This window comes from Pseudorca crassidens, chromosome 10 (genome assembly GCF_039906515.1).
Source record: "Pseudorca crassidens isolate mPseCra1 chromosome 10, mPseCra1.hap1, whole genome shotgun sequence".
Taxonomy (NCBI): Eukaryota; Metazoa; Chordata; class Mammalia; order Artiodactyla; family Delphinidae; genus Pseudorca; species Pseudorca crassidens.
In genome coordinates this window covers 2065671-2093431 of record NC_090305.1, presented here as the reverse complement: position 1 = coordinate 2093431, position 27761 = coordinate 2065671, and the positions used below count along the sequence as shown (strand labels likewise).

Sequence of the window (27761 nt, the reverse complement as noted above, 5' to 3'; positions counted from 1 at the left end):
TTAGGAACCCCGCAGTCTGGGAGGGGAGACACTGTCCCTGCCCTTAGGAACCCCGCAGTCTGGGAGGGGAGACACTGTCCCTGCCCTTAGGAACCCCGCAGTCTGGGAGGGGAGACACTGTCCCTGCCCTTAGGAACCCCGCAGTCTGGGAGGGGAGACACTGTCCCTGCCCTTAGGAACCCCACAGTCTGGGAGGGGAGACACTGTCCCTGCCCTTAGGAACCCCACAGTCTGGGAGGGGAGACACTGTCCCTGCCCTTAGGAACCCCGCAGTCTGGGAGGGGAGACACTGTCCCTGCCCTTAGGAACCCCGCAGTCTGGGAGGGGAGACACTGTCCCTGCCCTTAGGAACCCCACAGTCTGGGAGGGGAGACACTGTCCCTGCCCTTAGGAACCCCACAGTCTGGGAGGGGAGACACTGTCCCTGCCCTTAGGAACCCCACAGTCTGGGAGGGGAGACACTGTCCCTGCCCTTAGGAACCCCACAGTCTGGGAGGGGAGACACTGTCCCTGCCCTTAGGAACCCCACAGTCTGGGAGGGGAGACACTGTCCCTGCCCTTAGGAACCCCACAGTCTGGGAGGGGAGACACTGTCCCTGCCCTTAGGAACCCCACAGTCTGGGAGGGGAGACACTGTCCCTGCCCTTAGGAACCCCACAGTCTGGGAGGGGAGACACTGTCCCTGCCCTTAGGAACCCCACAGTCTGGGAGGGGAGACACTGTCCCTGCCCTTAGGAACCCCACAGTCTGGGAGGGGAGACGCTGTCCCTGCCCTTAGGAACCCCACAGTCTGGGAGGGGAGACGCTGTCCCTGCCCTTAGGAACCCCGCAGTCTGGGAGGGGAGACACTGTCCCTGCCCTTAGGAACCCCGCAGTCTGGGAGGGGAGACACTGTCCCTGCCCTTAGGAACCCCGCAGTCTGGGAGGGGAGACACTGTCCCTGCCCTTAGGAACCCCACAGTCTGGGAGGGGAGACACTGTCCCTGCCCTTAGGAACCCCACAGTCTGGGAGGGGAGACACTGTCCCTGCCCTTAGGAACCCCACAGTCTGGGAGGGGAGACACTGTCCCTGCCCTTAGGAACCCCACAGTCTGGGAGGGGAGACACTGTCCCTGCCCTTAGGAACCCCACAGTCTGGGAGGGGAGACACTGTCCCTGCCCTTAGGAACCCCACAGTCTGGGAGGGGAGACACTGTCCCTGCCCTTAGGAACCCCACAGTCTGGGAGGGGAGACACTGTCCCTGCCCTTAGGAACCCCACAGTCTGGGAGGGGAGACAGACCCCATCGTGTGATTTCCATGCATTTACCCACTTGAGCCAGGCGTTCATGTTGTATCTGCACGAGCATCAAAACAGAGAATACCTGTTTTTGAAATGATTTGCTGTTCACATACAAGTGGCCAGAAGAGTGGCTGTCCTGTGTGTGTTTTAGCTGATGGAGTCATTTCCTCAAGGCTGTAATAAAAGCAGAACCGTGAAAGGTACCTGAAGACTCGCCATCCACTCCTGGGGTTTAATCTCCAGATACCACTCCCGCCCTCCTACTGCGGCAGGACGGCCAGTCAGATAAAAACGCTCTTTTCAATGAGAAAAACAATTAAGCACTGAATATGTGAGAACAAGAAAAAGCAAGATAAGAATAGGACACGCCAGCCGGCTTTGCGAGACGTATTTCTAACGGGTGGATGCAGCTTTCTCACCAGAGTCCATCCTTTCTGGACTCTTCCACGTTAATAAGGAGGAAGTCGGCGAGACAGTTAAGAAACTAGCACTTATTCTAGTTTAACTCTAGGCCCGTTATGAGGAAAACTGTTTCACGTCTCAGGCCTAGAACTAATCATTAACCCTTGAAAAAACTTATTTAAAAAATAAAACTTAAAGCCTACAAGCTGAAAGGAGGGCAGCCAGCCCTAACCCTAGGATGCCTTTCGCTAATTTCAACCGTTATTAATGTTCCGCCCACTTTGTGACACTGGCTTGTGCGTATATTTTTTGCTGAATTATTTGAACACAGATTACAGGCATCACAACACTCCCCCTAAAGTGTCAGAGCACACCTCCTGAGGACAAAGACACCCTCTCCCACGACCGCCGTGCTGCTACCACACCCGGGAAGCGTGTCACCAGCTCCCAGGCTCACCTAACATGCAGCTGCGCTGCCCAGGCGTCGTGTGCCGGCTGGAACAGGCTGCCGGCCCTGCCGCCTGGGCACTGAGCCCTGCCTCCACCCTGTCCACTGCCTTCCAGAACCAAAAGCCCGACGTGGGGATGAGGCTGTCCGGAGACGTGCCAGGCACCTTCGCCCAGCAGCTCAGACCCCTGATGCGGACGCCTCCCCACGCCCGCGTCACCGAGGCCACGTCCCGACCCCGTTGGCTGAGCTGATGGGCCACCCTGACCCGGCCCGCGCTGCAGCTGTGCAGGCGTATTTCAAATGGCAAGTGAAGATGTTAATCTTGCATCACAGGACTGGACACAGACATTCCGACCGCCGCCTGCACAGAACGCTGCCGAGAAAAACGGCTCTCAGCAGCAACGCCCGGGAGCTCCCATTTCACTAACATTTACGTCAGCAGAGAGGTGCTCGGAACAGCAAAGGCGCTTCAGCTTCGTAGAAAAGGGTAAGGAAATGCTCTGTATGGAGGAAGATCAAACCGTTGAAGGCGGAGGGAGACGCTGCCCCGTTCTCCTGTCCCTCGCCTATCTCCCCCCTCCCCGAGCCTGTCCCAGTATCAGCGCAGGGGTTCAAATTCCTGAGGTCCCAGCGGCCACCTGCAGGGACCATCACAGGGCAAGCACGATGACAAAGACTCAGGGCCAGGACGACGGCCCCGTGGCACAGACACTTGCTGGCCCTGGTCACCTGCAGGTCAGGGCAGGATGAGGGCCCTGCAGGGCCGCTGCCCGCTGCCCGAGGGGAAGAGGTCCTGGGGTCAAGGGCACAGGCTCTTTGCGGCGCCGGCAGAGGGAGCCTGCTGTGAAGACAGAAAGCCTGAGGGAAAGGAAAGGCAGGGAGTGAATGAAAATAGGAACAGGCTCACTGTTCTGACAGGCCAGACGCTCAATGAACGTGGTCCTTCAGTGAGAAGGAGTATCTTGTTGGACATTTAATCCCACCGGCAAGCTTTGGGCTTTCTGTTTTTGCCCACGGTAACGCCCCAACAAAGGGCTGCAGCCTTGCTGGTGCAGGAAAAGAGGGGAAGAGTGGACACTGGATGGACCACCCCCCTTCCTTTCACGCAGACGGTCCTGCGGGCTGTGTGGTGGTTACCTAGGAAACAGCGTGGATGTGAAACTCCAGGAAATGCGTGGTCAGGCGGCAGGAGATGCAACTGATTTTTTTCTTTTTTTTGCGGGCATTGCGTGATGCCAGGCCATTTTCTTAACCCCTCTGCACCAGTTTCCTCATGTCCGAGGAGGAGATCAGATCTACCTTGTGTGTGTGCGAGTGTGCACGAGCACGTGTGTGTGTGTAAGGCGCCTCGGCCGGCTGGTGGACACAGGGGGAGCTCAGTGTGGATGCTTTCCTTTCTATGCCCACTCACCAGGCACCACTGAATAACTGGGACGCAGATCTGGTAGAGAAACAGCTGAGGTGATACACGCGAAGAGCAGGCACTGTGAACTGGGCCTTGCCCTCTCCACCGCTGGGGACCTTCCGCCACCATACGAAGGAGCATCACTAACCTGATGGGTGACAGACTGCTGGCCCAGCTGACGTCACGCTGACAGCCAGACAAGACAGCGAGTCACTGGACCAGCGAGCCGCCGACCGCCAGCCCTAGTGAAGTTGTCCAGGACACGGGGCCCCAGAGGGACTGGCCCTGGACAAATCGCACTCAGCCACCCCTCAAACCTGGCTTAATAATAAGTGCTTTGTCTTAATCCATCAAACCCGAGGGCGGTTAGTTACAGAGCAAAAGATAGCAGAGGGGCTTCCCTGGTGGCGCAGTGGTTGAGAGGCCGCCTGCCGATGCAGGGGACGCGGGTTCGTGCCCCGGTCCGGGAAGATCCCACATGCCATGGAGCGGCTGGGCCCGTGAGCCATGGCCGCTGAGCCTGCGTGTCCGGAGCCTGTGCTCCACGGCGGGAGAGGCCACAACAGTGAGAGGCCCGCGTACCGCAAAAAAAAAAAAAAAAAAAAAAAAAAAAGATAGCAGAGATAATCACTATTACTAGGGCTTTCTTCCCGAGATGGCCATATTCCCCAGAATCCCCTCACCAACATCCTGTTCCCTACACCTGGCTGCCAGCATGCTGAGAGCCAAGGAGAAGCCTGGGGGTTCAGAATTCAGTAGTAATACTCACCACGTCCCCTGAATAAATGAGGGCCAACTACAAAGTCTGGGCGGGGGGCACAGTGTCCACACAGAAGACTGCCCTCACTTCTGACAGGTACAAGTTTGAGGGGTTCCCCAAACCACCCTCCGTTTCAATAATCTGCCAGAAGGACTCATAGAACTCACTGAAAGCTGTTCTGCTCCTGCTTATGGTTTATCACAGGGAAAGCACGTGGGTTAAAATCAGCTGAGGGGGGAGAAACATGGGAGGTGTCCCGGGGTGTCCGACAGAGGGCCAGGGGCCCAGTGGTCCTCTCCCCGTGGGGACGTGGACACATTAAGCCCCTGCCGTCGATGTGAGACCACACACATGGAGCATCACCCACGAGGTCGATGACCTGAACCTGTGAGCCCAGAGTTCCTACTGGGGCTTGACCACCTCCCGGCCTACCCAGCAGCCTCTTGCCCCAGCTCCTCCTGGACGCTGAGGCCTTTGGTCTCTAGTTCCTGGGAGGTCTCACCTGGTACCGTGTGGCCCAGAACCCCAACTGCAAGTCATTCCTTAGACAGTCAGTGGCCAAAGCCCCCCAAGCGAACAGCGCACTCGTATCAGGCAGGACATTCCAGGGGCCTGGAAGTCACCTCCCGGCAGCCGAGGGGAGAGACCAGACCTCTCCTGGGTGAGATTAGTTCTCCACCACACAGGCCACCCCTGGCTTCTGGCCAAGGCTCTCTTACAGCAAAGCAGTCATCTTTGAGAATCTATACTTGATATAGTATTTATCAGACTGAGCAATAGGAAACAACCCATCGATTTACCCTACAAGGCCAGTACATGTATTTCCATCTTTTGGTACTAAGTTGATTACTTTTCCCCTCGTGATAAACTTGTACAGAACTATGCAGCATAAAAATGAGCTGACAGTTGGGTCAACCCAGTTCTTCCCCAAGCTAGTCATTTTATTACGTCCTGAATAGGCTCTAACTCCATTTCTCACTATATTTGATCATCAACATCAGTATTATTGTCAGACGTGTTTACATAGGGTGGTTGAGTCCCACCAACAAGGCCAGCGTCGCCCCCGTATCACAGTGTGGCAGCCTGACAAACGAAAGTCAAAAGGTTACACTTCATCAGAGTCCCACTGAGTCATCGACAATGGGACCAGGGCATCATCACAACCTACGACGCTCCGTGAGTGATGCCACCCAGTTCTGTAGGCTTCCACTCGACCATTCCGGTTCCAAAAGCAAGCGTGGTGTCGGCAACAGACAGCCCCACCCTCTCAGGCAGCCGGTGTACCCGGGCTAAGCGCCCCCACCATCTCGTGTTCCGAGTCTCTCTCAAGGCACCAACATAACGTTGGATTTCCTTCACTGCACAAACCATCTACTTACTCACTCCTTTATCCTCAGCTCCCGTTCCACATTTATCATCTGATTTTTAACAGACTTGTCCACCTCTGTTCGAAAGGATGCTAGGCTCAGCCTCCGTGCTGGGTTGGCAGCAGCAATGGTAGTCTGGCAAGCCCCCCCTTCAGTGCCCCCGTCCTTTCTGTAGGGGAGGGTTTTTGCCAGATAAGATCAAGGCACAACCCACTCCCTCTGGCCCTTAGGGATTCTGACATAAAGATGGGAGGGCACAGTGAGAGTCTCGTGCTTAGGCATCAACCCTACTACTGGCCAGTGGTTGCTGCCCTGGTCCCAGGACCACTGCATCCAGAAAACGGAAGTTGAGGTGATGTGGGAAACGGCTGTACAGTCCTATCAGCATCCCTCCCACTTGTACCCCAGATACCACAGAAAAGTGGAGGAACCTCCCCGGTGGACCATCCACGGCCCCCTTCCTGTTGAGTGTGAGCACACATTCACAGAGGTGTGTAAGCCGGCCCTCCTTGCAGGAATCATTGCCCGTTCCAGTGATCCACCCGACTATTTCTCAGGATGAGAGTGGGGTCCTCGATGGGAAGAAATGCGACTCCGTGGTCCAAATTGGTACAATACCTTCTGTTCCAGTCCTTTTACAGTATTTCGTACAACTGCCTCTTCCACCAGGCACGCAAAACCTAACTCAGAGTGTCTACTGCCACGGCGGCGGGGCCGGGGGAAGCAGCACAGCGCCACCTGCCGGCGTGGGCATCACCCTCCCCCGGAGCAGCCTCCGTCCTTCCTGCACAGACTGTACGGCTGCCATTTTGTGCCTCACGAGGAGTATATCTAGATTCAGCCCATCTCTGCATTGCTGTGGTACCCACACGTCCACCGAGTTCGTGGACCCACGAGGCCACCTCAAGGATGGCCACCTGCCCGTCCCAACCTCTCCCGATCCCCGAAGGGGGAGCTTCTCGTGGGCAGCGAGCACGCCCTACACTGATGCACCCCTCAAACTCCCAGAGTGACTCCTACAGGGCTGTGCCCCACGCGGGCGGCCCTTTGACAGGCCAGGCTCCGCTGCCCGTCTGCCTGACCCTAGGGCCAGGCCACTGGCCACAACCCCTGAGTCATTAAAAGCCCAAACATAGAGACAAGTAGCTCGCCTTCCAGGCCACCGAGCTGACGGCTTCCTTCCTCCTTCAGCTACAGCGGCAGCTCTCCGGACGGGATGCTGTGCGCTCGCTTCAGAACTGCCAGCCACAAGCCAAGCAGCCCTTTGCTGGTCAGGAGAGTTGTTGACAGGGCGAACCAGGCGGCTCCAGAGTTAGTCCTGGGGGAGGTGCCCTCTCCTCCTCGTGTTCCGTCAGCGCCCTTTCCTGTGCGAACCATCTCCATCCACTACGGGACGCCCTTCGCACGCCCCTCTCTAGAGAGCATTTCTCTGACGTCACCCAAGACCCTACGGGTCTTTCAGGTTCGAGGTTATCTTAGGTCCTTCAGCCATCGGGGCGGTTTCAAATAATGTTCAAAGCAGGCTAGGAATGATCTTTGCAATGGAAATTTTCCGGAATTCTCCAGCGGGAATCCCAGCGGTCACTGCCAGGCGGGATCCACAGGCTTCTGCCGTAAGCCCCGGTCTGCACCCGACGCGGTTCACCGTACAGATAATCTCTCCGTACTTCGCCCGGTCGCGTGAGCAAGCTGGGGGCTCAGGCCATCTCGGTGACGACCCCTCGGCTGTCGAATCAACAGTAATAAAGCCGGGGGTGGCTTCACCTGCCTCCTGGTTTATAATACTAGAAGGGGAGGCATTCTCCAGTCAGACACAACATCCGTCCCCATGAAGCATTCAGGTAAAGGACACACAACCACTTCACAGAGTCTGCCGGAACATTTCAGTTTTCATCCAAACTTTCACCTCAGTCCCACCGACTCTTTCCTCCCCGTATCCTCCGAATCTAACTGTAGCTCTGGTAGCAGAGTGCACGGCCCCCGTGTCAAGGATCTCCCAAAGCACCTCGTCCCCCCGCCCCCCCCCCCAAGCCTTCTGCCCCCTCACGGGCACACATCCTGGGCTCCCAGCTCGGGGCAGGGGAGGGGGATTGCCCAAGAGACCTGGGCTCTTAGCCAGTCTGTGCCCTGATTAGACTATGGGGCCGTCACCTCATGAAATTCTTGGTCAGCTGTCTCATTGTCATCTGTGCCTTCCAGCTTTTAAAATTCCTCCAAACCAAGGCGAACGAAGCAGATTTAGGGCCCTTCAATGTGGAGGAACCAGCAGAGGCTCCCATGGGTCCATCTGACTTCGGAGAGTGCTGCAGCAAGACCTTTATTCTGATCCCATCAATGTCTGCTTAACTTCTCCAATAGGAACCGCTCACAGATTTGAACCCCACTGGGACCGGCTCCGACTTTCCCCTTTGTCTCTTCCCCATTATCTCGCAGATCTCAGCCATCTGTGTCTTTGGCTTAACTATCCCGTTTGGTGGCAGCCCTGAGTTAGCTCGGAGCAGCCCGAATCCAAGCGTGGCGCAGCCTCAAGATGCATCCTGACACCCCACTTTCACTTGGCTTATTGCAGAGAACAACACGCAGGACGGACACTCATTCGCTTGTCCTTTGTTACTCCACATTTTCTCACGCGTCCAGTGAGCTAACTACTCAGGGGCTGGAGCCATGGTGAGACTTTTACCTCTGATAACTAAGTGCGGCACAGCTCCAGTTCTACACCTTGGCTGACCTGGGGTCCCCTAGGAACCACAGGTTCATCACCCCCCACCCCATCATCCCCCCCTCTTCTTGAACCATATGTTTCCGTGAGTCAGGGTCACACGAGCAAATGTCACTTCTGACACCAACTGTGAAGCATCTGGGCCAACTGTGAGGTTGGAGGGAACGGTCTCCAAGACTATTCTTGCTTCAGATACCAACTGCAAGGTCAAAGGTCCCCAAGAGCACCCTCAGGTTTGGTAATTCACTAGGAGGACTCAGAACTTTACCGAAAGCTGTTACCCTCGCAGTGACAGTTCTGTTTTGTTTTCACAGGGAAAGGATACAGGCTAAGATCAGCCAAGGGAAGAACGCAAAGGGCTGAGTCCAGAGATGAACCAGACACAGGGCTTCTGTTGTCCTTCCATGGAGTCAGGACACGTCACTGCCCTGCATCCACGTGTGACACTGTGCACGGAGTATTGCCAGCCTGGGGCGCTCGCCTGGAGCTCCGTGTTCAGAGTTTCTCTTGGGCTTCAGGGGCGTGTTCGTGGACATCCCAGCCCACACGCCAAACCCCACCACTCCCTCTCCCCACACGGCCTCCCCTTGGTCCTAGGGGTGCACACGGCAGGCACCTTTTCTGTACTAAGTTTCAATAACCTGCCCTCAGGAAGACCCTGGGCTGGGAGAGAGGCTCATCTCTGCGCTAGAAGTGGGCTTGGAGCAGACTAGGCAGGAAGTTCAGACATCCTAGGATGTGGCACATGGTGCAGGGTCTGGTGGATATGACCTCTTGGCTCTATAAATGTCTCCCATGGGGCAGGGCAGGGCCCAAACTGGGAAGATCATGCCTGCGGTTGGATCAGATCCTGTTACTAGCGAATCTTACTGGCCCTTATCAAATTTTTAACCAGACTGCTTTCTTCCATCACCATAACTGCACTATTACCTCTGATTTCAGCTTTCAGGCACTAGATGATCCAAAAGCTACCTGTGGCTATCTTCATGGGACAGAAGCGTGCTACAGCCACAAGTCCACCTGCAGAATCCTGGCTGCAGAAAGAGGCTCTGACCCTCCTTCCTTGCCAGGTTTTCAAGAAGCCTTAGAACAAGAGGCTAAGGGACTGGGAGGGCTCTCAAAAGGCTTGAACGTGCAGATCACGTGCGGACATGTGTGTCTGGAGCTGCGGCCGGTGGGCCACACAGCCAGTTTGCCAGAACCTCTACGCTTTCCTCCTCTGCTTCAGGAAGTGACCAGCACCGTGCACAGTCTTACCGAGGACACACAGCAACACGAGAGAACTCCAGGAACTCAGTGAACGGTCCTCAACAGTCGTCTGCCATTGGGCATGCTCTGGGCTGCCCAAAGGGGCCCTGGGGCAGAGGTCAGGAGTAACGGCTGTGCAGGCTATCCCATAAATGTCTATGCCGCCGCCCGAAATATTTACCGCAAACGGAGAAATCCATCAGATTGCCACTGTCGCTCTCACGCTGCCATTTAAATACACTCCAGGCCCAACGTCTCACAGCCTTCTCAACCAACTGCCTTCCAACTTCAGATTGTGTTTTTACTCCCTCATTTAACCTGTAGTATTTTTTAAAAATAATATTCCTAAGCATACCTCTCGTGAAACCCCTGGTCTCTAAGAGCCTCTAACACCTGCCAGGCCAGGAACGTGCTCAGCAGATGGTAACAGCTGGTCCTCCAGGGCCACCAGGAACCTGGAAGCTCACCCAGCCCTGACAGCTAACCGAACTCACGTCAACCTCACACTTATTCATCCCTAGTAGCGTTTAACCACAGATTTTGTCTGTATAAAACAACGGGGCAACGACCAGGTGTTAACAATTGCCCACCTCTTACCAAACTGCAGTCCGTCCCGCCTCCACGGCCCCCAGGCTGAAGCAAGCACACAGGTGAACGCTGCACCTGTAACAGGCTGAGGGTCTGCTGACGACAGAACCCTCTTCCGGCTGCAGCGAGCTGATTTCACATCTGCTTGTCCCACCCTCTCTTCCTCCCCGCCCACAAAGTTCACGCTAGCCCTGTTCACCCCTCCCTGCAGAGAAAAGCCTGTCCTCTTCCATCCTGCATGCTTGTTGCACGCTTCTGAGATCGGAGCACTCTCCCTACGGTAACACTCTTTTCCATTAAAGTCGCTCCATCTCTAAGTCTGAATGTGTCTTACTCGACAGTAGGGTCCCAGCTCTGGCCACTGCCCCCACGGGTGACCCGTCCATCAGCTGGGGTGCTGACCCTCAGCCCTGCCGGGGGTGACAGCCCCCGCGGCTGTGGCCACTCTCCTCCTTCAGGACTCCTCCCAGCTTTTCAGCCTGTCGCCATCATATGGCTGATGCGCGGCGGATTCCTGAGCCCCTCAGCAGCAGCTGCTGGAGGATCAGGGCAGGCAGCTATTGGTCTGTCTGGGTCTCCTCGACTGTCTGACCACAACGCCGCCGTTCCAAGGACAGGAGAGGGAGAAGGGAGCCATTTTTACTGATACTTCGGATGCCAGGCCGTCAAGCGGTTTTCTTTATTTCCAGTTTTGGGAGGTCATCAGCGATGAGCATGGGATCGACCCCACGGGCAGTTACCATGGAGACAGTGACCTGCAGCTGGAGAGAATCAACGTGTACTACAATGAAGCTGCCGGTGATTATTGGAAGCTTTCCTGCCCCCTCACCTTGCTTTCTGTTCTGCGGCAGACGCAATGTATTAGGAACATGCAAATGACAAAGAAAGGCTTCCTGCATGCATTTTTAACTGCTCAAAAACACACTTCAGAGCTCCTGAAGTCTCCTGCATGTTTGTCATGACGAGGCAGGCCATTATCTCCCTTTGTAGAGCAGAAGCCGCCTCTAATCTCCTACTTTTGTCTCATCTGGAATTTTCCCTGCTGAATTCTGCCGTAAGAGGCCCAGAGAGCAGGGCGCTGTCTGTGATTCCTTTGCCTACCGCAGCTCTGAGTCCTGCTCTGTCCCCGCAGGTAACAAATACGTGCCTCGGGCCATCCTGGTGGATCTGGAGCCGGGCACCATGGACTCGGTCAGGTCTGGACCCTTCGGCCAGATCTTCAGGCCCGACAACTTCGGTATGTAGCGTGGTCCCCGAGCACCGGCTCGGGAGGCCCACTTCCTTCTAAATCCCGTGGAGGTCACAGCTCACTGCTGAGTGCCCCGCTGGAGGCTGCGTGTCCACAGAGGCCCTGAGTCCTGGCCTAACTGCCCCCGGTCCACGGGCTGTCGCTCCTCTGGTCCCTCTCCGCACAGCTCAAAGGACGGGGTCCGCCTGCAGAGGGTCCGTCCCACGGCAGAGCAGCCTGGGGAGGGCAGAGAATAAAGAGCGAAGGGAAGCTTCCAACAGCAGCTCCCAGGTGACTGGTCATCTCAGAGGGCCAGTGACAACAGGCAAGCATTTCCTGGAGCGAAGGCCAAAGGCACAGGTTAGGAGCGGCTGAGACAGCTGCTTGGAGTGGCCTCTTCTGATCACGTGTGCCTCCACCCTGCCTGCTCCTAGTAGCTGATTTAAGTATTTTAAATACTGAACGCAGGCCTGAGCAAACCGGCTGTGAACACGAGGCCCTTCCCCCAGACGCAGGCCCAGGTCCACCCAGTAATGAAACGTCCTTCCCCTACGATCCCAGCACTACTGGCAGAGTGGCAGGAAGCGCGACGTGCTCTTTGCAGCCCCACAAAGAAGCAGGACAGCTTCACCTGAGTTGCCAGAATGAGGCGGCTGCCTGGAAGCTGACGCGGTCAGAGCAGCGCTGGTGACAGCTCTCAGCTGGGAGCCACCCAGCCAGTTCTGGGTGCAAAGTCCCCCCACCCGACCCCAGATTGTAAAGGACTCGGATTCCTGTTTCATGGGGGTCCAGGAAGAGACTGGAGATGCTTAGCTAGTGAAGAGAGCACCTGGGGAGCATGAAAACTGCAGGAACTGAAAAGCACGGAGAAGACAGCGTCACCAGCTAAGGGCCCCGACCAGGACCCCGGGCTACGTGGCCTGTGTCGCTAGACGGGGAGGTACCTCCGAATGAGCACCTCCATAGCTGACTGTCCTTCCCAGGCCCCCTTCTGCGTGTCTTGCCTGTAACACCCCTCTGGAAGGAGACCAGTCAAGGACAGGCTGGAGGCTAAATAGCCCAGCTTCCCTGACTCAGGGGGGCAACTCAGTGATGGGGTCTCTTACGGACCCCAGTGCAGAATGCCGCTTCCTTCCTTCCTTTCCCCGCTCCGTCCCCATTGCCCTCCCAGGCTTCCTGGGATCAGCCCCCTAACAAACTTCCACTCAAATCCTTGTCTCAGGCCCAGAAATAAATCCAACCACCTACAGTCAATCTTCGACAAAGGAGGCAAGAACATACAATGGAGAAAAGCATCTCTTCAGCAAGTGGTGATGGGAAAACTGGACAGCCGTGTGTAAATCAATGAAGTTAGAACACACCCGCTCAACACACGGAACAATAAACTTGAAATGGCTTAAAGACTTAAACACAGACATGATACCATAAAACTCCTAGAAGAGACCATAGGCAAAACATTCTCTGACATAAATCGTAGCAATATTTTCTTAGGTCAGTCTCCCAAGGCAATAGAAATAAAAGCAAAAATAAACAAATAGGACCTAATCAAACTTAAAAGCAAAGGAAACCATAAACAAAACGAAAAGACAACCTATAGACTGGGAAAAAATACATGCAAATAATGCAACCGACGAGGGGTTAATTCCAAAATACGTAAACAGCTCATACAGCTCAATATCAAAAAAAGAACAAACAATCAAAAAATGAGAAGACCTAAACAGACATTTCTCCAAAGATATACAGGTGGCCAACAAACACATGAGGATATGCTCAACATCGCCAATTATCAGAGAAATGCAAATCAAAACTACAATGAGGTATCACCTCCCACCAGTCAGAACGGCCATCATCAAAACGTCTGCAAATAATAAATGCTGGAGACGGTGTGGAGAAAAGGGAGCCCTCTTGCACTGTTAGTGGGGCTGTGAATCGGTACAGCCACCACAGAGAACAGTATGGAGGTTCCTCAAAAAGCTAAAAATAGAGTCACCATATGGTCCCAGCAATTCAACTCCTGGGTGTATATCCGGAAAAGACAAAAACTCTAATCTGAAAAGATACATGTACCCTAATGTTCATAGCAGCACTATTTACAATAGCCAAGATATAAAAGCAACCTAAATGTCCACCGATAGATGAACGGATAAAGAAGATGTGGTCTCTGTATACAATGGAATATTACTCAGCCATAACAAAGAATGAAATTCTGCCATTTGCAGCAACATGGATGGACCTAGAGGATATTATACTAAGTGAAGTAAGTCAGACAGAGAAAGACAAATACTGTATATCACTTATATGTGGAATCTAAAAAAATAATACAAATGAATTTATTTACAAAACAGAAACAGACTCACAGACATAGAAAACAAACTTACGGTTTCCAAAAGGGAAAGGGGGAGGGGGAGGGATAAATTAGGAGCTTGGGATTAACATATACACACTACTATATATAAAATAGATAAGCAACGAGGATTTCCTGTATAGCACAGGGAACTATATTCAACAGCTTGTAATAACCTATAACGGAAAAGAATCTGAAAAAGAAATATATATAAAACTGAATCACTTTGCTGTTCACCTGAAACGCAATACTGTAAATCAACTATACTTCAATAAAGTAATAAAATATTTAAAAAGAGCATTTTATAATTAAAACGAATAGAGTAAAATCCTTGTTTCAGGGCAGGGGCACTGACCTCAGACCAAAGGGGAGGCCGTGGTGCACTTTTCTCGTGCACTGTGTGCAACACGCTGCCGCAGCCCGATGGCGGGACCCTCATAACAAACTTACGGTGTCTGGCGGGGTGCAGCAGGTTCTCTGCTGGGGGCCATGCACAGCCGACCGTCCAGGCTGCTCCATCTGCAGCTCGGGTCCCCCAGCACCCCTCAGGTGGTTAGCAGAATCCAGTTGCCCGCAGTCTGGGGTCTGAGGCCCCTGCTGGCTTCCTGGCGGTCGGCCAGAGGCCGTGCTCAGCTCCTGGAGGTGCCCGCCGACACCAGTACGTGGCCCGCAACCCGGCAGCCTCACCTTCAAGGCCACCAGGAGAGGACCTCCACTGCACTGAAACTCTGAAGGCTTCTGCCACCAGCTGGAGCAAATTCTCCCTTAAAGGGCTCACGTGATTAGTGAAGGCGCGGCCAGGTAATCTCCCTATTTTAAGGTCAACTGATTTGGGGCCTGAATTACACCTGCAGAATCCCTTCCCACAGCACTGAGATTAGCGTTCGATTGAATAACTGGGAAAAGGTGTGTGCACCCGGGGCTGGTGAACTTTGGGGCTTCGAGTTCTGCCTACCAGGAACGGACAGCTTGGGGACCGAAACAAACATGGTTCCTGGAACCTCGGTTCCGACGATCTGGATCTGCGTTCATAAAGGACGTGAGTTTTCTACTTAGTAGCTGTAGGGCTTTAGGCAAGTATTTTAATCTCTCTGAGCCTTAGTCCTGTCCAGGAAGCTGCTTCAGAACAGGCTTTGTGGCTTCTTGTCAGGAATTCTGCGCGGGGGACCGAGACAGGCTAGTTCTGGAATATCTTTCACTGTTTGAATATTTGATTTTCAGGTCCCTTTGACCACAGAAGTCTATGCCTCTACGTGATCATTCTTGGAAGAGTTAATATACTTGCTCATCAGAATAAGGCCTTAATGGATTGGTATTAAATTATCTTCTTGGTAAGGATTTTCATGAGGGGGTGGAGCCTGTGTGCTCAAGGTGGGGGAAGGGCAGCAAGAGGTGGGCAAAAATGAAAAAGGCAGCTGAGCCAGCCTTGCAACCTCCCTGAGGACTGGCTCCAGTTCAGTGGTTCAAATTTGCCAGTGCAGGAAGTTAGGACGGAAACTTCTGTCTTAGGCTCTGGACTCGCGGCAGCAGCCCCGCAGGGACAGGCCCCACTCGGACGTACGCCTGCGCTTCCTGGTTCCCTTGTCTTGCTTTCTCATCACCTCCTTCCAGCCCAGCAGTAAGGCCGGAGAGCAGGTCTGGGCCTGGGTTAACACTGGTCAGCCTCGACAGCTCACCTGTGCCCCATCCTCGGCTTCATTCCTCCGACCTCAGTCCTGGGATCTCAGAGGGACCCAAGCTCGCATGAATTACAAAACTATGCAACCAATGAAATGAGAACACTTCCTAATATCATACACAAAAATAAACTCAAAATGGATTAAAGACCTAAATGTAAGACCAGACACTGCACAACTCTCAGAGGAAAACACAGGCAGAACACTCTATGACGTAAATCACCGCAAGATTCTTTTTGACCCACCTCCTAGAGAAATGGAAATAAAAACAAATGCGACCCAATGGAACTTAAAAGCTTTTGCACAGCAAAGGAAACCATAAACAAAATGAAAAGACAACCCTCAGAATGGGAGAAAATATTTGCAAATGAAGGAACTGACAAAGGATTAACCTCCAAAATATACAAGCAGCTCATGCAGCTCAATAATAAACAAACAAACAACCCAATCCAAACATGGGCAGAAGACCTAAACAGACATTTCTCCAAAGAAGACATACAGACTGCCAACAAACACATGAAAGGATGCTCGACATCACTGATCATTAGAGAAATGCAAATCAAAACTACAATGAGATATCATCTCACACCAGTCAGAACGGCCATCATCAAGAAATCTACAAACAATAAATGCTGGAGAGGGTGTGGAGAAAAGGGAACGCTCTTGCACTATTGGTGGGAATGTAAATTGATACAGCCACTATGGAGAACAGTATGGAGGTTCCTTAAAAAACTAAAAATGGAACTACCATACGACCCAGCAATCCCACTACTGGGCATAGACCCTGAGAAAACCATAATTCAAAAAGGGTCATGTACCACAATGTTCATTGCAGCTCTATTTACAATAGCCAGGACATGGAAGCAACCTAAGTGTCCATCGACAGATGAATGGATAAAGAAGCTGTGGCACATATATACAGTGGAATATTACTCAGCCATAAAAAGGAACGAAATTGAGTTATTTGTAGTGAGGTGGATGGACCTAGAGTCTGTCATACAGAGTGAAGTAAGTCAGAAAGAGAAAAACAAATACCATATGCTAACACATATATATGGAATTTAAAAAAAAAAAAAAAGGTTCTGAAGAACCTAGGGTCAGGACAGGAACAAAGACACAGATGTAGAGAATGGACTTGAGGACATGGGGAGGGGGAAGGGTAAGCTGGGACGAAGTGAGAGAGTGGCATGGACATATATACACTACCAAATGTAAAACAGATAGCTAGTGGGAAGCGGCCGCATAGCACAGGGAGATCAGCTCGGTGCTCTGTGACCACCTAGAGGGGTGGGACAGGGAGGATGGGAGGGAGACACAAGAGGGAGGGGATATGGGGATATACGTATATGTATAGCTGATTCACTTTGTTATAAAGCAGAAACTAACACGCCACTGTAAAGCAATTATACTCCAATAAAGATGTTAAAAAAAACCCACAAAACTATGCAACTGTAAAAGTCACCTGCGAATCTGCACGGCACACACGAACCCCACGAGCTAACTAAAATTTGACTGTGCAGCGCCCAGTACACATAGGTGTCTGGCTGCACATTGCTTCTCTATCCTGTAATTCACCAAATCTCTCCCCGCTTCACCCAAAGCAAGCAAGTGGTCCGCGGCCATGCGCCCCCTGCCGGCCAGTGCGGGGAAATGACTGGTCCAAGACGTCTGGTTTCCTCCCAGGCAAAGCGCACGCACGTGCCTCTCACCCTCCCTCTTCACAGCTCTGTTCGAGCTCTCTCAGGGCATCCCTTTCCTATATAATGCGTCTCTATCTTCTTTAATCTCCATCTTTCTTCTAGTTATCAAAAAAATTTAAAGTATTCCTTTATATCCAGACAATGATACTAATTGTGAAGGATGGATGATCCAGTTGTTTAAGGGCTGTGTGCATCTAAGATACTCCTGCTCCTGGAGGCGCCACCCATACCATATCAAAAGTATTTAAATTTCCGTTTTGTAAAGTTTTTACTTTATTATAACTTATATGTTATCATATAAAAGTTAAGTTGCATTTGACTAATTGATGTGCTATGTTTCATTTAATTAAACATTAATTTAACTATTGCAGGTTTTTCTTTTCATATTTTGGAGTTGTCACCTCCACACCCCATCTTCTCAGGTCCTGAAAACTAGCACGGGCTATGCTTACAGGTACCCAGTGGAAAATTGGCTTTGCTGATAAGATTAAAAGAGTAGACCTAACAAATACTTCTTCTAATTAAGAAAAATAAGAAAATATTGACAGCAAGTTACAAAAGCATCAGACTACGAGTGTTCAACAAAATTTGGTATAATCAGTAATAAATGTAACAAAATTAATCCGCCCCGTAGTTGAAATGATGCTTGTTACTGGTTTTGTACCACATGACAACTAGGCATAGATAATAACTGATGATAAACAAGTAGCATTTCTTCACAGTCAAATAAAGCATGTCTGGGACTTAGCTGGCAAACAAAGGAGGGAACTGTGAACAGGAAAACAATTTGGGGGTTTCTCTGAAGACTCCTGGCCGCACAAGTGAGGAGGTCCTGGAGACTGTATTTTTCCAGAACTTCAGTGCTCGAAGGTCCGATAAACACTCTTAGGATGTACCTCAATATGATTTTATAGTTAAAAAAGGCACTGCATATTTCAAGTGCATCTTCCCTGGCGGATTTTACAAGTTTGGTGGTAGGTGGCTGCTCGCCCCTCTGCAAAGACTATTCTAGAGAAAGCTGTGCAGACCACGTGGTGGGGGGCACAGTGTGGGCCTGGAGTCTTGTGTTACAGGTGAAAAGCCTGGCAGTTGGGATGGGGCATGGGTGAGCCAGGGAGCCCCCGGAGAGCAGAGGGCGGTGACGGAGGGAACAGGACCGCAGCAGCCTGGCTGGATACCCAATGCCTACTTGCTGTTCACCTCTGCCCTGCACACTTTCAGCAGAAGACAGAATGATTAGGCTCTGCAGAGCTTACTGGCTTTCTCACCTCGGAGAGGGGAATACCGACGTCAGTCTTTTCCATAATCTGTTTGCCTTGAAACAGAGCAAACCCTGGGCTCTGGAGCTTCCGAGAAAATGACCAGCACCCCGTCTGTGCCCAGCTTGGCCCCGTGGCCATCAGCACGGCTGGCCTCACCAAAAGTCTCTGGCAACTCAGATTTTGGTGTGAAGAAAGCCTGCATTCAGAAGACAGGTGGCGAGGGAGCCAGAAAGTTGGAAAGTGGGGGGAAAAGGCTCTCTCAGGTTTCATGCCTCCTGCAGGGGATGGTCCAGTCCGTGCCCTGCCCTCGGGGTGCCTGTGCTCAGAACTGCCCTGCACAGCTCGGGGACGCCCATCGACCTGCAGACCCTCAGGGTTTGGGGGTGGGGAGGAACATCCTCAGCTCCCCGCTTAGGAGCTCTGCAGCTCGTCGTTCCCACAACACCTTTCCTTGCTGTGCACAGCCTCGTGGACTAGAGGCCAGGATTGTAACATGGAAGTGTGTGCACTGTATTACGAGGCACAGAGGAGGGCACATCGTGGAGAGACTGACATTGGCACTGAGCCCTGATTTATGGAGAAGAGCTCCCTGGAAGGAGGGAAGGAAACAGTGATGCCAACTGCAATAGCTAAGATTGCTATAACACTATACAGTCTCTGGGACCCCCTCACTTGTGCGGTCGGGGGGTCTTCTAGGTGCTTTCCCATATTAATTCACTCAGTCCTCGAAACAACCCCAGGAAGCAGGTACTGTTATTATTCCGCTTTACAGATGAGGCAATAGAGGCACAGAGAGGTCAAGTAACTTGCCCTAGATCACACAGCTAATAAGTGGCAGAGTCAGGATTTGCACCCACTCCATCCATCCAGGGCCTGTGCTCTTAACCACTCAGGGAATGTGGGGTGGGCTGAATAGGGGAAATTCACTCCAGTCCTGTGAACAGCCTTGGCCATGGGAAGCAGAGTTTGCTCAGAGAATTTGGTACGGTCCAGGTTCTCTAGGTTATGGGGAAAATGGTAGCGGTTGGGAAAAGGTTACACATATTTGAGAATTTGTGAGATTATGTCTCATTTAAGTCATAGCGTAAGAATAACAGTATCTTTCATTCTTAATGTCCAAGGCAAAAATGACTGAAACCATGTTTTAAAGGAACAAACAAAAATATCTAAATAACCCACGAAAGGGAAAAAAAGGAAAATATCAAACGTGAACAGTGAAAAAAATACATCTAGAGGAGTGTGGAAAGACATACTTGTGTTCTTTAGTATTTTATAAATTTTCTAATTTTGTATTCAGAAAATATGTATACATGAAATGCGTTCTTACCACAATAAAAATATATACGTATATACAATGTATGTGTATATTACACACACGGTGTACTATACATTGTTTTCAATTATGAAAGGTCCCGATTGACAAATCTAGTAAAAATAATTCGTACTGGGACATGAAACATTCCAGAAGATAGCTGAGAAACATTACATATATTTACTCTAAATTATTACTGTCTGGGGCAAAAATGTATAAACTGGTGGAGCTGACATCTTTAAAGTAAATTAAACTGGAGTTCAGACTGTTTCTGCTTTAGACAGTCTTTTTAAAAAGGAAGCACCTCAAATGCTTCCAGCAAAATTCCTCCATCTTCATCAAGAGATGCTTTTACTAAAAGCCTGGAAATTTCAGATGTTTCAGGGGAAAGAGATCGAGGTGCCTCATCCCTTGGGCCTTCTCCGAGGGCACAAACAAATAGGATGTGACTGTTCCAGGATACTGGATACAATGTTATTGCTAAGATGGTTCTTGGGTTTTCATTATTCTGCAGAGGAAGCTGGTGTTCTCAAAATTTCAGGACCCCAGCTAACATATTTCAACTAGAGCCCATCAGCACTTAGCAACGCATCACGCAACGGTAATTACCACCATCACGGTGCCAGGCGTTCAGAGGGTACTTTCACTAAGAGGCTCTCAGCGGAGGCAGGAGAGGGGGAAGGGCAGGCAGAGCCCTTTAGTAAGACACAGGCCTAGCCTTCCACAGGGAACTCACACCTTCCCCCACCAGTCTGAATTTTGTCATCGTCACCCCAAAGTCCCTTAGGGGTGGGAGTGGCCCAGACGCAGTCGATGACATCAGGCCCAAAGCAGGAAATGGCCCACGGTAGGCAGACACTGACTCACCTCCCCCATCACCCTGCCCGACAGCCAGAAGAACTGTTCCTTTTAGACACACAGAGAAGCCAGCAACAACCCCCTTCGCCCCAGACCTCGTCAAAGCCTAAGCCAGGGAACAGAGGTTCCGTGGGCCCCATTTCCTGCTGTTGTCTGCACAGGTGCCGTGTGCCCATGTGGTGGCGTTTGGGTCACGCATATGGCAGAGGAGGGCAGCTCAGAGTCCTCGGGTGTGTCACCTTAGGTCGGGCAAGCGCTATTTCCAACTCTGCCCGCGTGCTTCTCTGATTATACAGGAACAGACATGGGGCGGGTGCCGGGGAGGAAGCAGGCCGGGTGCACACTGGGTGGCAGTGAGGCAGCCTTTGCTGCCAGGGATCCCCAGGGGCCCCGGCCTGCTGGAATCAATGCTGTCACTTAATATTTGTGAACTGAGCATTCAGCGAATAAGCATCTCTCATCTTCACAACGTAACAAAACGACCCGACCAGGACACAGAGAAGTGGACACCCTCCACGCGTAGAGAGATGCCCACCTGTTAAGGTCCCCTTGTCCCCAGTACCATCCCTTCCAGGTCTCATCTTCTGCTTCTACTCGGCCCCAAATCCCCACCTTGAATGAAACAATGAAGGCCAAGACACAGTCATCTCTAGAAAATCTTCGTGGAACTGTGTAATCACAGAAGTTACCTGGAGCAGAGCTGTTCTCTGGAGAGGTTCTGGAAGGCTCCAGCTGGTCGTGAAGAGCCCAGGGAGCGGAAGCTGGGGGTAGCGGTGGTGAGAAGGTCGAGCCAAGCCCTAGGCATGGGGGTACAGCATCAGTGGGATGGGCTGAGCGAGGGGAGCCCAGCAGCACCGGGAGGGAGAGAGGAGGAGGGAGCCTAAGAGATACACCCCCATCCCAGGAGGGGGAACCAGGCACCTGCCTGCCCGCAGAGGGACTCCGAGGACTGGCTTCCCGAAGCAGGGGTGATGAAGCTGTGACTTTGCCCACCAGTAACATGACAAATGGGCTTAATATGTATAAGGACAGGATCACCTTGGGTTTTATGCGGGCATTTTTGCTCCATAAACTTGACCCGCTTTCATATAGAGCTTCTCGTTTCCCACTCACAAAGCTGGCTGCAGGGCACCTATAATTATCATTTTATAGCTGGAGAAACTGGTCTCAGAGAGAAAGAGAAGGAAGCAGTCCCTGGTCTCCACTCCCTGGCCACCCGTTCAGGATGGTTCGTAGGGATAATTACGGTTGGATCTTACCTCACCCTGACTAAGCCTTTGAAACTCACCTGGGCTTTCTCTTCGTAGAAGGAAGCTAGACGCCTTCACTTACAGGCTTTGTGGCTGGTGGCTGGTCAACTCTTTGAGCCTCCTTTTCCAAGCCGTGAACTTGGGATGGTAATAATGTTTACTCTAGAACAGCAGAAATAGAATGTGAGCCACGAAGGTAATTTAAAATTTTCTAGTCGTCACTGTGCGTCTGGCAGTCATTTAAAAAATTTAACAGAAGCAAGTGAAATTAATTTCAAAAATATATCCAAGATATTCTTTTGATAAGTAATCAATAAGTAATGGAATATTTTACATTCTTTAAACTTCGTGAGTCCATGAAACCGCATGAGTATTTTACACGAAAGCACACCCCAGTTCAGACTCCCAGGGTTCAGGTGTTGAGTGGCCACACGCGGCTGGTGGCCTGGAGCTGGAGGTCGAGCCCCATACGGTGGCTGTGGGCACGAGGGGACATAACGCGTGGAAGGCACGTGCTCGGGCTGACGCCGGGATGCCGTGCTCGCTGGGACACCCAGGCGCGCACGCGATATTCTGCACATGCAAGCGGCCTGTGCGAGGACCCAGGACCCAAAGCACACGCGAGACAGGCCCAGGCGCCCAGGCACTTCTCCAGGCCCCTCCCCCACCGACCGCCTTCCACACGTGGGCGGAGGCGGAGGGCGCCCACCCCGCCATCCCCGGCCCCCCGAAGACAGCCATTCTCGGCCCGCACCGGGACCCCCATCCTCCCCGCCCCGCACCCCCTCCCCGCGGTTGCACCCGCCGCCATTCCCACCCCGAAAAGGAGGAGATCGAGGCCGCGGGCCCGGGACCCTGCCCGGGAGGCAGGGAGCCTAGGGACGCCGCAAACCCTACGGGAAAGGCTGGGCTGCCCACCACGGGCACCCCGCGCAGCCCACCCCGGCCGGAACCTCGCGCCGCGCCCCGGCTCCCCCTCGCGGTGCCGCAGTCCCCTCGCCCCTCCGCGCCGCCCCCGCGCCCCGCCCGCTGACGTCACCGAGCGGGGGCGGGGCATCCGCTATAAAAGGCGCGGCCGGAGGGGCGGCGGCAGGTTTCTGCGCCCGTGTCCGCCGCCTTGCGCTGCGCACAGCCTAGCCTAGGGCCCGCGCCTCCACCCGCTCCGCAGCCGGCACCATGCGCGAGATCGTGCACATCCAGGCGGGCCAGTGCGGCAACCAGATCGGCGCCAAGGTGCGCGCCGGGGCGGGCCGGGCAGGGGGCGTTGGGTCCCCAGGGTGAAGACCTAGGAGGGGTCGGGAAGGGGTGGCGGGTCCCCAGGGTGCGCGTGAGGGGCCGGGAAGGGGTGGCGGGTCCCCAGGGTGAAAACCGAGGAGGGGCCGGGGAGGGGTGGCGGGTCCCCAGGGTGAAGACCGAGGAGGGGTCGGGGAGGGGTGGCGGGTCCCCAGGGTGAAGACCGAGGAGGGGTCGGGGAGGGGTGGTGGATCCCCAGGGTGAAGACCGAAGAGGGGTCAGGGAGGGATGGCGGGTCCCCAGGGTGCGCTCCAGGGCCGGGGAGGGGGCGGCGGGTCCGCAGGGTGCGCGCCATGGCCCGGGAGGGGCCCGGGAGGGGGCGGCGGGTACCCAGGGTGAAGACCGAGGAGGGGGTCGGGGAGGGGTGGCGGGTCCCCAGGGTGTGCGCCAGGGCCCGGGAGGGGCCGGGGAAGGGGCGGCGGATCCGCAGGGTGCGCGCCAGGGCCCGGGAGGGGGCGACGGGTCCCCAGGGTGAAGACCGAGGAGGGGTCGGGGAAGGGTGGCGGGGCCCCGGGTGCGCGCGAGGGGCGGGAGGGGGGTGGCAGGTCCCCAGGGTGCGCGCCAGGGCCCGGGAGGGGGCCGCCGCCCCGGGTGGCGCGTTCTCGGCGCGGGCTCGGGGCGGGGCCCAGGAACCACAGAACCTGCCGCGGTGCGCGCGGCGACGCAGCTGTGTGTGATTAATCAAGGCCCCTTTGAAATTTCCTCGGACCCGGCCCTTCTGAGGGACGCGGTTGGTATTTCCCTGGTTGACTAGCCTCTGAGATTTGGATAGGGCCTTTGGTCGTGATAATCCAGTGGCCTCATATGGAATTTAATTTGTATATTTTGTCTGTAGTTTGAATGAAAAAATGCAGTGTCATTGGGTGACAGATGTTATGGAGACTTCTCGTGGGTCCGAAAGACAGGGATGTTAGATCCCTTAATGCGAGCACCAGCTAGACAGAATGACGTATAACGTCGGAGTCTGATTCCCGCCTGCGCGGCGGCAGGTGGCCGTCCAGGGCTGTGACTGTCGCCCGCAGTGGGCGAGGCGCCACGGGCATGGTGCATGGGTGTGGGCGGGCGCCTGCACGAGGACGTGGTCTCTTTCAGAACCGCCATATTGCCCCCCAGCCCCCCCACCCCCTTTCCTGCTGCAAATTCACAATGCAGCCTGCAGCCTGCGCCCGCACCGTGGCCAGCTCCAGCCACTGCCCCCCGCGTGCTCCTGGGCTCCTGCCCGCGCTACCCCACCATTCCGCTGCTGCAGTCAGTGGCCAGAGGGCAGTAAGATGTCAGCGCCTAACACTAAGCCGCTTGGAGAGCTGGATCGGGTTTGTGCCAGGAAACACGGATCCCTGCCGGCAGCCGCAGGGCGGGGTCCACCTGTGTGGGTCCTGCCAGGACCCGTCCATCAGCTGGGGTGCTGACACTCAGCCCTGCCGGGGGTGACAGCCCCCGCGGCTGTGGCCACTCTCCTCCTTCAGGGCTCCTCCCAGCTTTTCAGCCTGTCGCCATCATATGGCTGATGCGCGGCGGATTCCTGAGCCCCTCAGCAGCAGCTGCTGGAGGATCAGGGCAGGCAGCTATTGGTCTGTCTGGGTCTCCTCGACTGTCTGACCACAACGCCGCCGTTCCAAGGACAGGAGAGGGAGAAGGGAGCCATTTTTACTGATACTTCGGATGCCAGGCCGTCAAGCGGTTTTCTTTATTTCCAGTTTTGGGAGGTCATCAGCGATGAGCATGGGATCGACCCCACGGGCAGTTACCATGGAGACAGTGACCTGCAGCTGGAGAGAATCAACGTGTACTACAATGAAGCTGCCGGTGATTATTGGAAGCTTTCCTGCCCCCTCACCTTGCTTTCTGTTCTGCGGCAGACGCAATGTATTAGGAACATGCAAATGACAAAGAAAGGCTTCCTGCATGCATTTTTAACTGCTCAAAAACACACTTCAGAGCTCCTGAAGTCTCCTGCATGTTTGTCATGACGAGGCAGGCCATTATCTCCCTTTGTAGAGCAGAAGCCGCCTCTAATCTCCTACTTTTGTCTCATCTGGAATTTTCCCTGCTGAATTCTGCCGTAAGAGGCCCAGAGAGCAGGGCGCTGTCTGTGATTCCTTTGCCTACCGCAGCTCTGAGTCCTGCTCTGTCCCCGCAGGTAACAAATATGTGCCTCGGGCCATCCTGGTGGATCTGGAGCCGGGCACCATGGACTCGGTCAGGTCTGGACCCTTCGGCCAGATCTTCAGGCCCGACAACTTCGTGTTCGGTATGTAGCGTGGTCCCCGAGCACCGGCTCGGGAGGCCCACTTCCTTCTGAATCCCGTGGAGGTCACAGCTCACTGCTGAGTGCCCCGCTGGAGGCTGCGTGTCCACAGAGGCCCTGAGTCCTGGCCTAACTGCCCCCGGTCCACGGGCTGTCGCTCCTCTGGTCCCTCTCCGCACAGTTCAAAGGACGGGGTCCGCCTGCAGAGGGTCCGTCCCACGGCAGAGCAGCCTGGGGAGGGCAGAGAATAAAGAGCGAAGGGAAGCTTCCAACAGCAGCTCCCAGGTGACTGGTCATCTCAGAGGACCAGTGACAACAGGCAAGCATTTCCTGGAGCGAAGGCCAAAGGCACAGGTTAGGAGCGGCTGAGACAGCTGCTTGGAGTGGCCTCTTCTGATCACGTGTGCCTCCACCCTGCCTGTTCCTTGTAGCTGATTTAAGTATTTACATAAGGTTCTTTGTTCTTAATTTTAAACCAATTGGGTTTTGTTAAACCATCTTCTTAATTAACTGCCTCATATGAACTAACCTTTTTGCTTTATTAGATCTCCAGTGTTTTTGAGGGTCACTGGTATAGAAAAATTGTTTGTAGGTAGGAAGGGTTTCTAAAAGAGAAGAATCTGTCATCTCTAAATCTAGTGCAGAGTCAAAATGACAGAATCTGGAATATTCCTTTGCTAGTTTTCGTGTCTGATATCCTCCTTTCCCTCCGGCAGGCCAGAGCGGTGCCGGCAACAACTGGGCCAAGGGCCACTACACGGAGGGCGCGGAGCTGGTGGACTCGGTCCTGGACGTGGTCCGGAAGGAGTCAGAAAGCTGTGACTGTCTGCAGGGCTTCCAGCTGACCCACTCGCTGGGGGGCGGCACCGGGTCCGGGATGGGCACCCTCCTCATCAGCAAGATCCGCGAGGAGTACCCCGACCGCATCATGAACACCTTCAGCGTGATGCCCTCGCCCAAGGTGTCGGACACGGTGGTGGAGCCCTACAACGCCACGCTGTCCGTGCACCAGCTGGTGGAGAACACGGACGAGACCTACTCCATTGACAACGAGGCGCTGTACGACATCTGCTTCCGCACCCTGAAGCTGACCACGCCCACCTACGGGGACCTCAACCACCTGGTGTCGGCCACCATGAGCGGGGTCACCACGTGCCTGCGCTTCCCGGGCCAGCTCAACGCCGACCTGCGCAAGCTGGCCGTGAACATGGTGCCCTTCCCGCGCCTGCACTTCTTCATGCCCGGCTTCGCGCCGCTGACCAGCCGGGGCAGCCAGCAGTACCGCGCGCTGACGGTGCCCGAGCTCACGCAGCAGATGTTCGACTCCAAGAACATGATGGCCGCCTGCGACCCGCGCCACGGCCGCTACCTGACCGTGGCCGCCATCTTCCGGGGCCGCATGTCCATGAAGGAGGTGGACGAGCAGATGCTCAACGTGCAGAACAAGAACAGCAGCTACTTCGTCGAGTGGATCCCCAACAACGTGAAGACGGCCGTGTGCGACATCCCGCCCCGCGGGCTCAAGATGTCGGCCACCTTCATCGGCAACAGCACGGCCATCCAGGAGCTGTTCAAGCGCATCTCGGAGCAGTTCACGGCCATGTTCCGCCGCAAGGCCTTCCTGCACTGGTACACGGGCGAGGGCATGGACGAGATGGAGTTCACCGAGGCCGAGAGCAACATGAACGACCTGGTGTCCGAGTACCAGCAGTACCAGGACGCCACGGCCGACGAGCAGGGGGAGTTTGAGGAGGAGGAGGGCGAGGACGAGGCCTGAGCCCCGTGTGCGGCTGGACGTGGCCGGAGGCCAGGAGGAGAGCGAGGGGGAGGCCTGAGAACTTCTGAAATAGGTCGTGCATCCTTAGTGAACTTCTGTTGTCCTCAATCAAGCATGGTCCTTCTATTTGTATACTATGGTGCTCAGTCTTGCCTCTGTCAGAAATTCACACTGTTGGTGTAATAACGTGGGACTCCTCTGGAAACTGCAGTGTTGTCTAAGATATCTATACTAATAAAAAAGCATGTGTCCAAATCCCGTGGTCTCTTAATTTTTATTGCAAACAATTTTTATTCTTTCACTAAATGTTTCCTAAGTGTTTCCAGGTTTAGTAATTTTAAGAAAACAGGATTTCTACTTTCATGTTTTTAATTAATAGCCTTTCCTCTCTTTTAATAGAGAGAGACCAGAAGGCATATTTTTAGCTTCACTGACCCAAAGTATTCAAGGAAAGGAGCCCAGGTGTGTGGAGGTGGATAGAGATCTGGGGACAAAGCCGACCTTCCTCCTCGGCTTGCTGTGGTTGCACCAACCCCGAGAACATGTGGAATCCAGGGCCCCGGGCGAGGGCTGTCTTCAGCTTAGCCACTTC

The 27761-nt window shown here is 53.9% G+C and overlaps 1 protein-coding gene and 2 long non-coding RNA genes across 5 annotated transcripts in view; 2 read left to right on the top strand and 1 right to left on the bottom strand.

Annotated features, from left to right (window-relative positions):
* LOC137231498 (uncharacterized) overlaps positions 1–22841 on the bottom strand; it is a 31992-nt gene extending 9151 nt beyond the window's left edge. The window contains exons 1-4 of one of the 3 annotated variants that reach the window (XR_010946595.1): positions 22669–22841; positions 21890–22013; positions 21291–21398; positions 6310–11686 (exon numbers count right to left, since the gene is read on the bottom strand). This is a non-coding gene — a long non-coding RNA (uncharacterized lncRNA). Of the gene's footprint in view, positions 1–6309; positions 21399–21889; positions 22014–22668 lie in introns of those variants that run through there. The other 2 variants (XR_010946596.1, XR_010946594.1) reach the window with 2 other exon arrangements.
* Positions 2097–3894, top strand: LOC137231500 (uncharacterized). Its single transcript, XR_010946598.1, has 2 exons — positions 2097–2621; positions 3549–3894. It is a non-coding gene; the product is annotated as an uncharacterized lncRNA (long non-coding RNA).
* A 90-nt stretch (positions 22842–22931) lies between the features above and the next one.
* On the top strand, positions 22932–27424 carry TUBB2A (tubulin beta 2A class IIa). The gene is made up of 4 exons (XM_067751870.1): positions 22932–23084; positions 24842–24950; positions 25285–25395; positions 26109–27424. Exons 1-4 carry the CDS (start codon positions 23028–23030, stop codon positions 27167–27169), a joined length of 1338 nt encoding a protein of 445 aa, XP_067607971.1. The 5' UTR covers positions 22932–23027; the 3' UTR covers positions 27170–27424.
* The last annotated feature ends 337 nt before the right edge of the window (positions 27425–27761 follow it).

Bases quoted from the DNA above. Each gene is read 5' to 3' on its own strand.
- TUBB2A (XM_067751870.1), top strand. From the start codon at position 23,028: ATGCGCGAGATCGTGCACATCCAGGCGGGCCAGTGCGGCAACCAGATC. The intron at 24,951-25,284 runs GTGATTATTGGA...CTGTCCCCGCAG, and splicing joins GTACTACAATGAAGCTGCCG to GTAACAAATATGTGCCTCGG. The intron at 25,396-26,108 runs GTATGTAGCGTG...TCCCTCCGGCAG, and splicing joins GCCCGACAACTTCGTGTTCG to GCCAGAGCGGTGCCGGCAAC.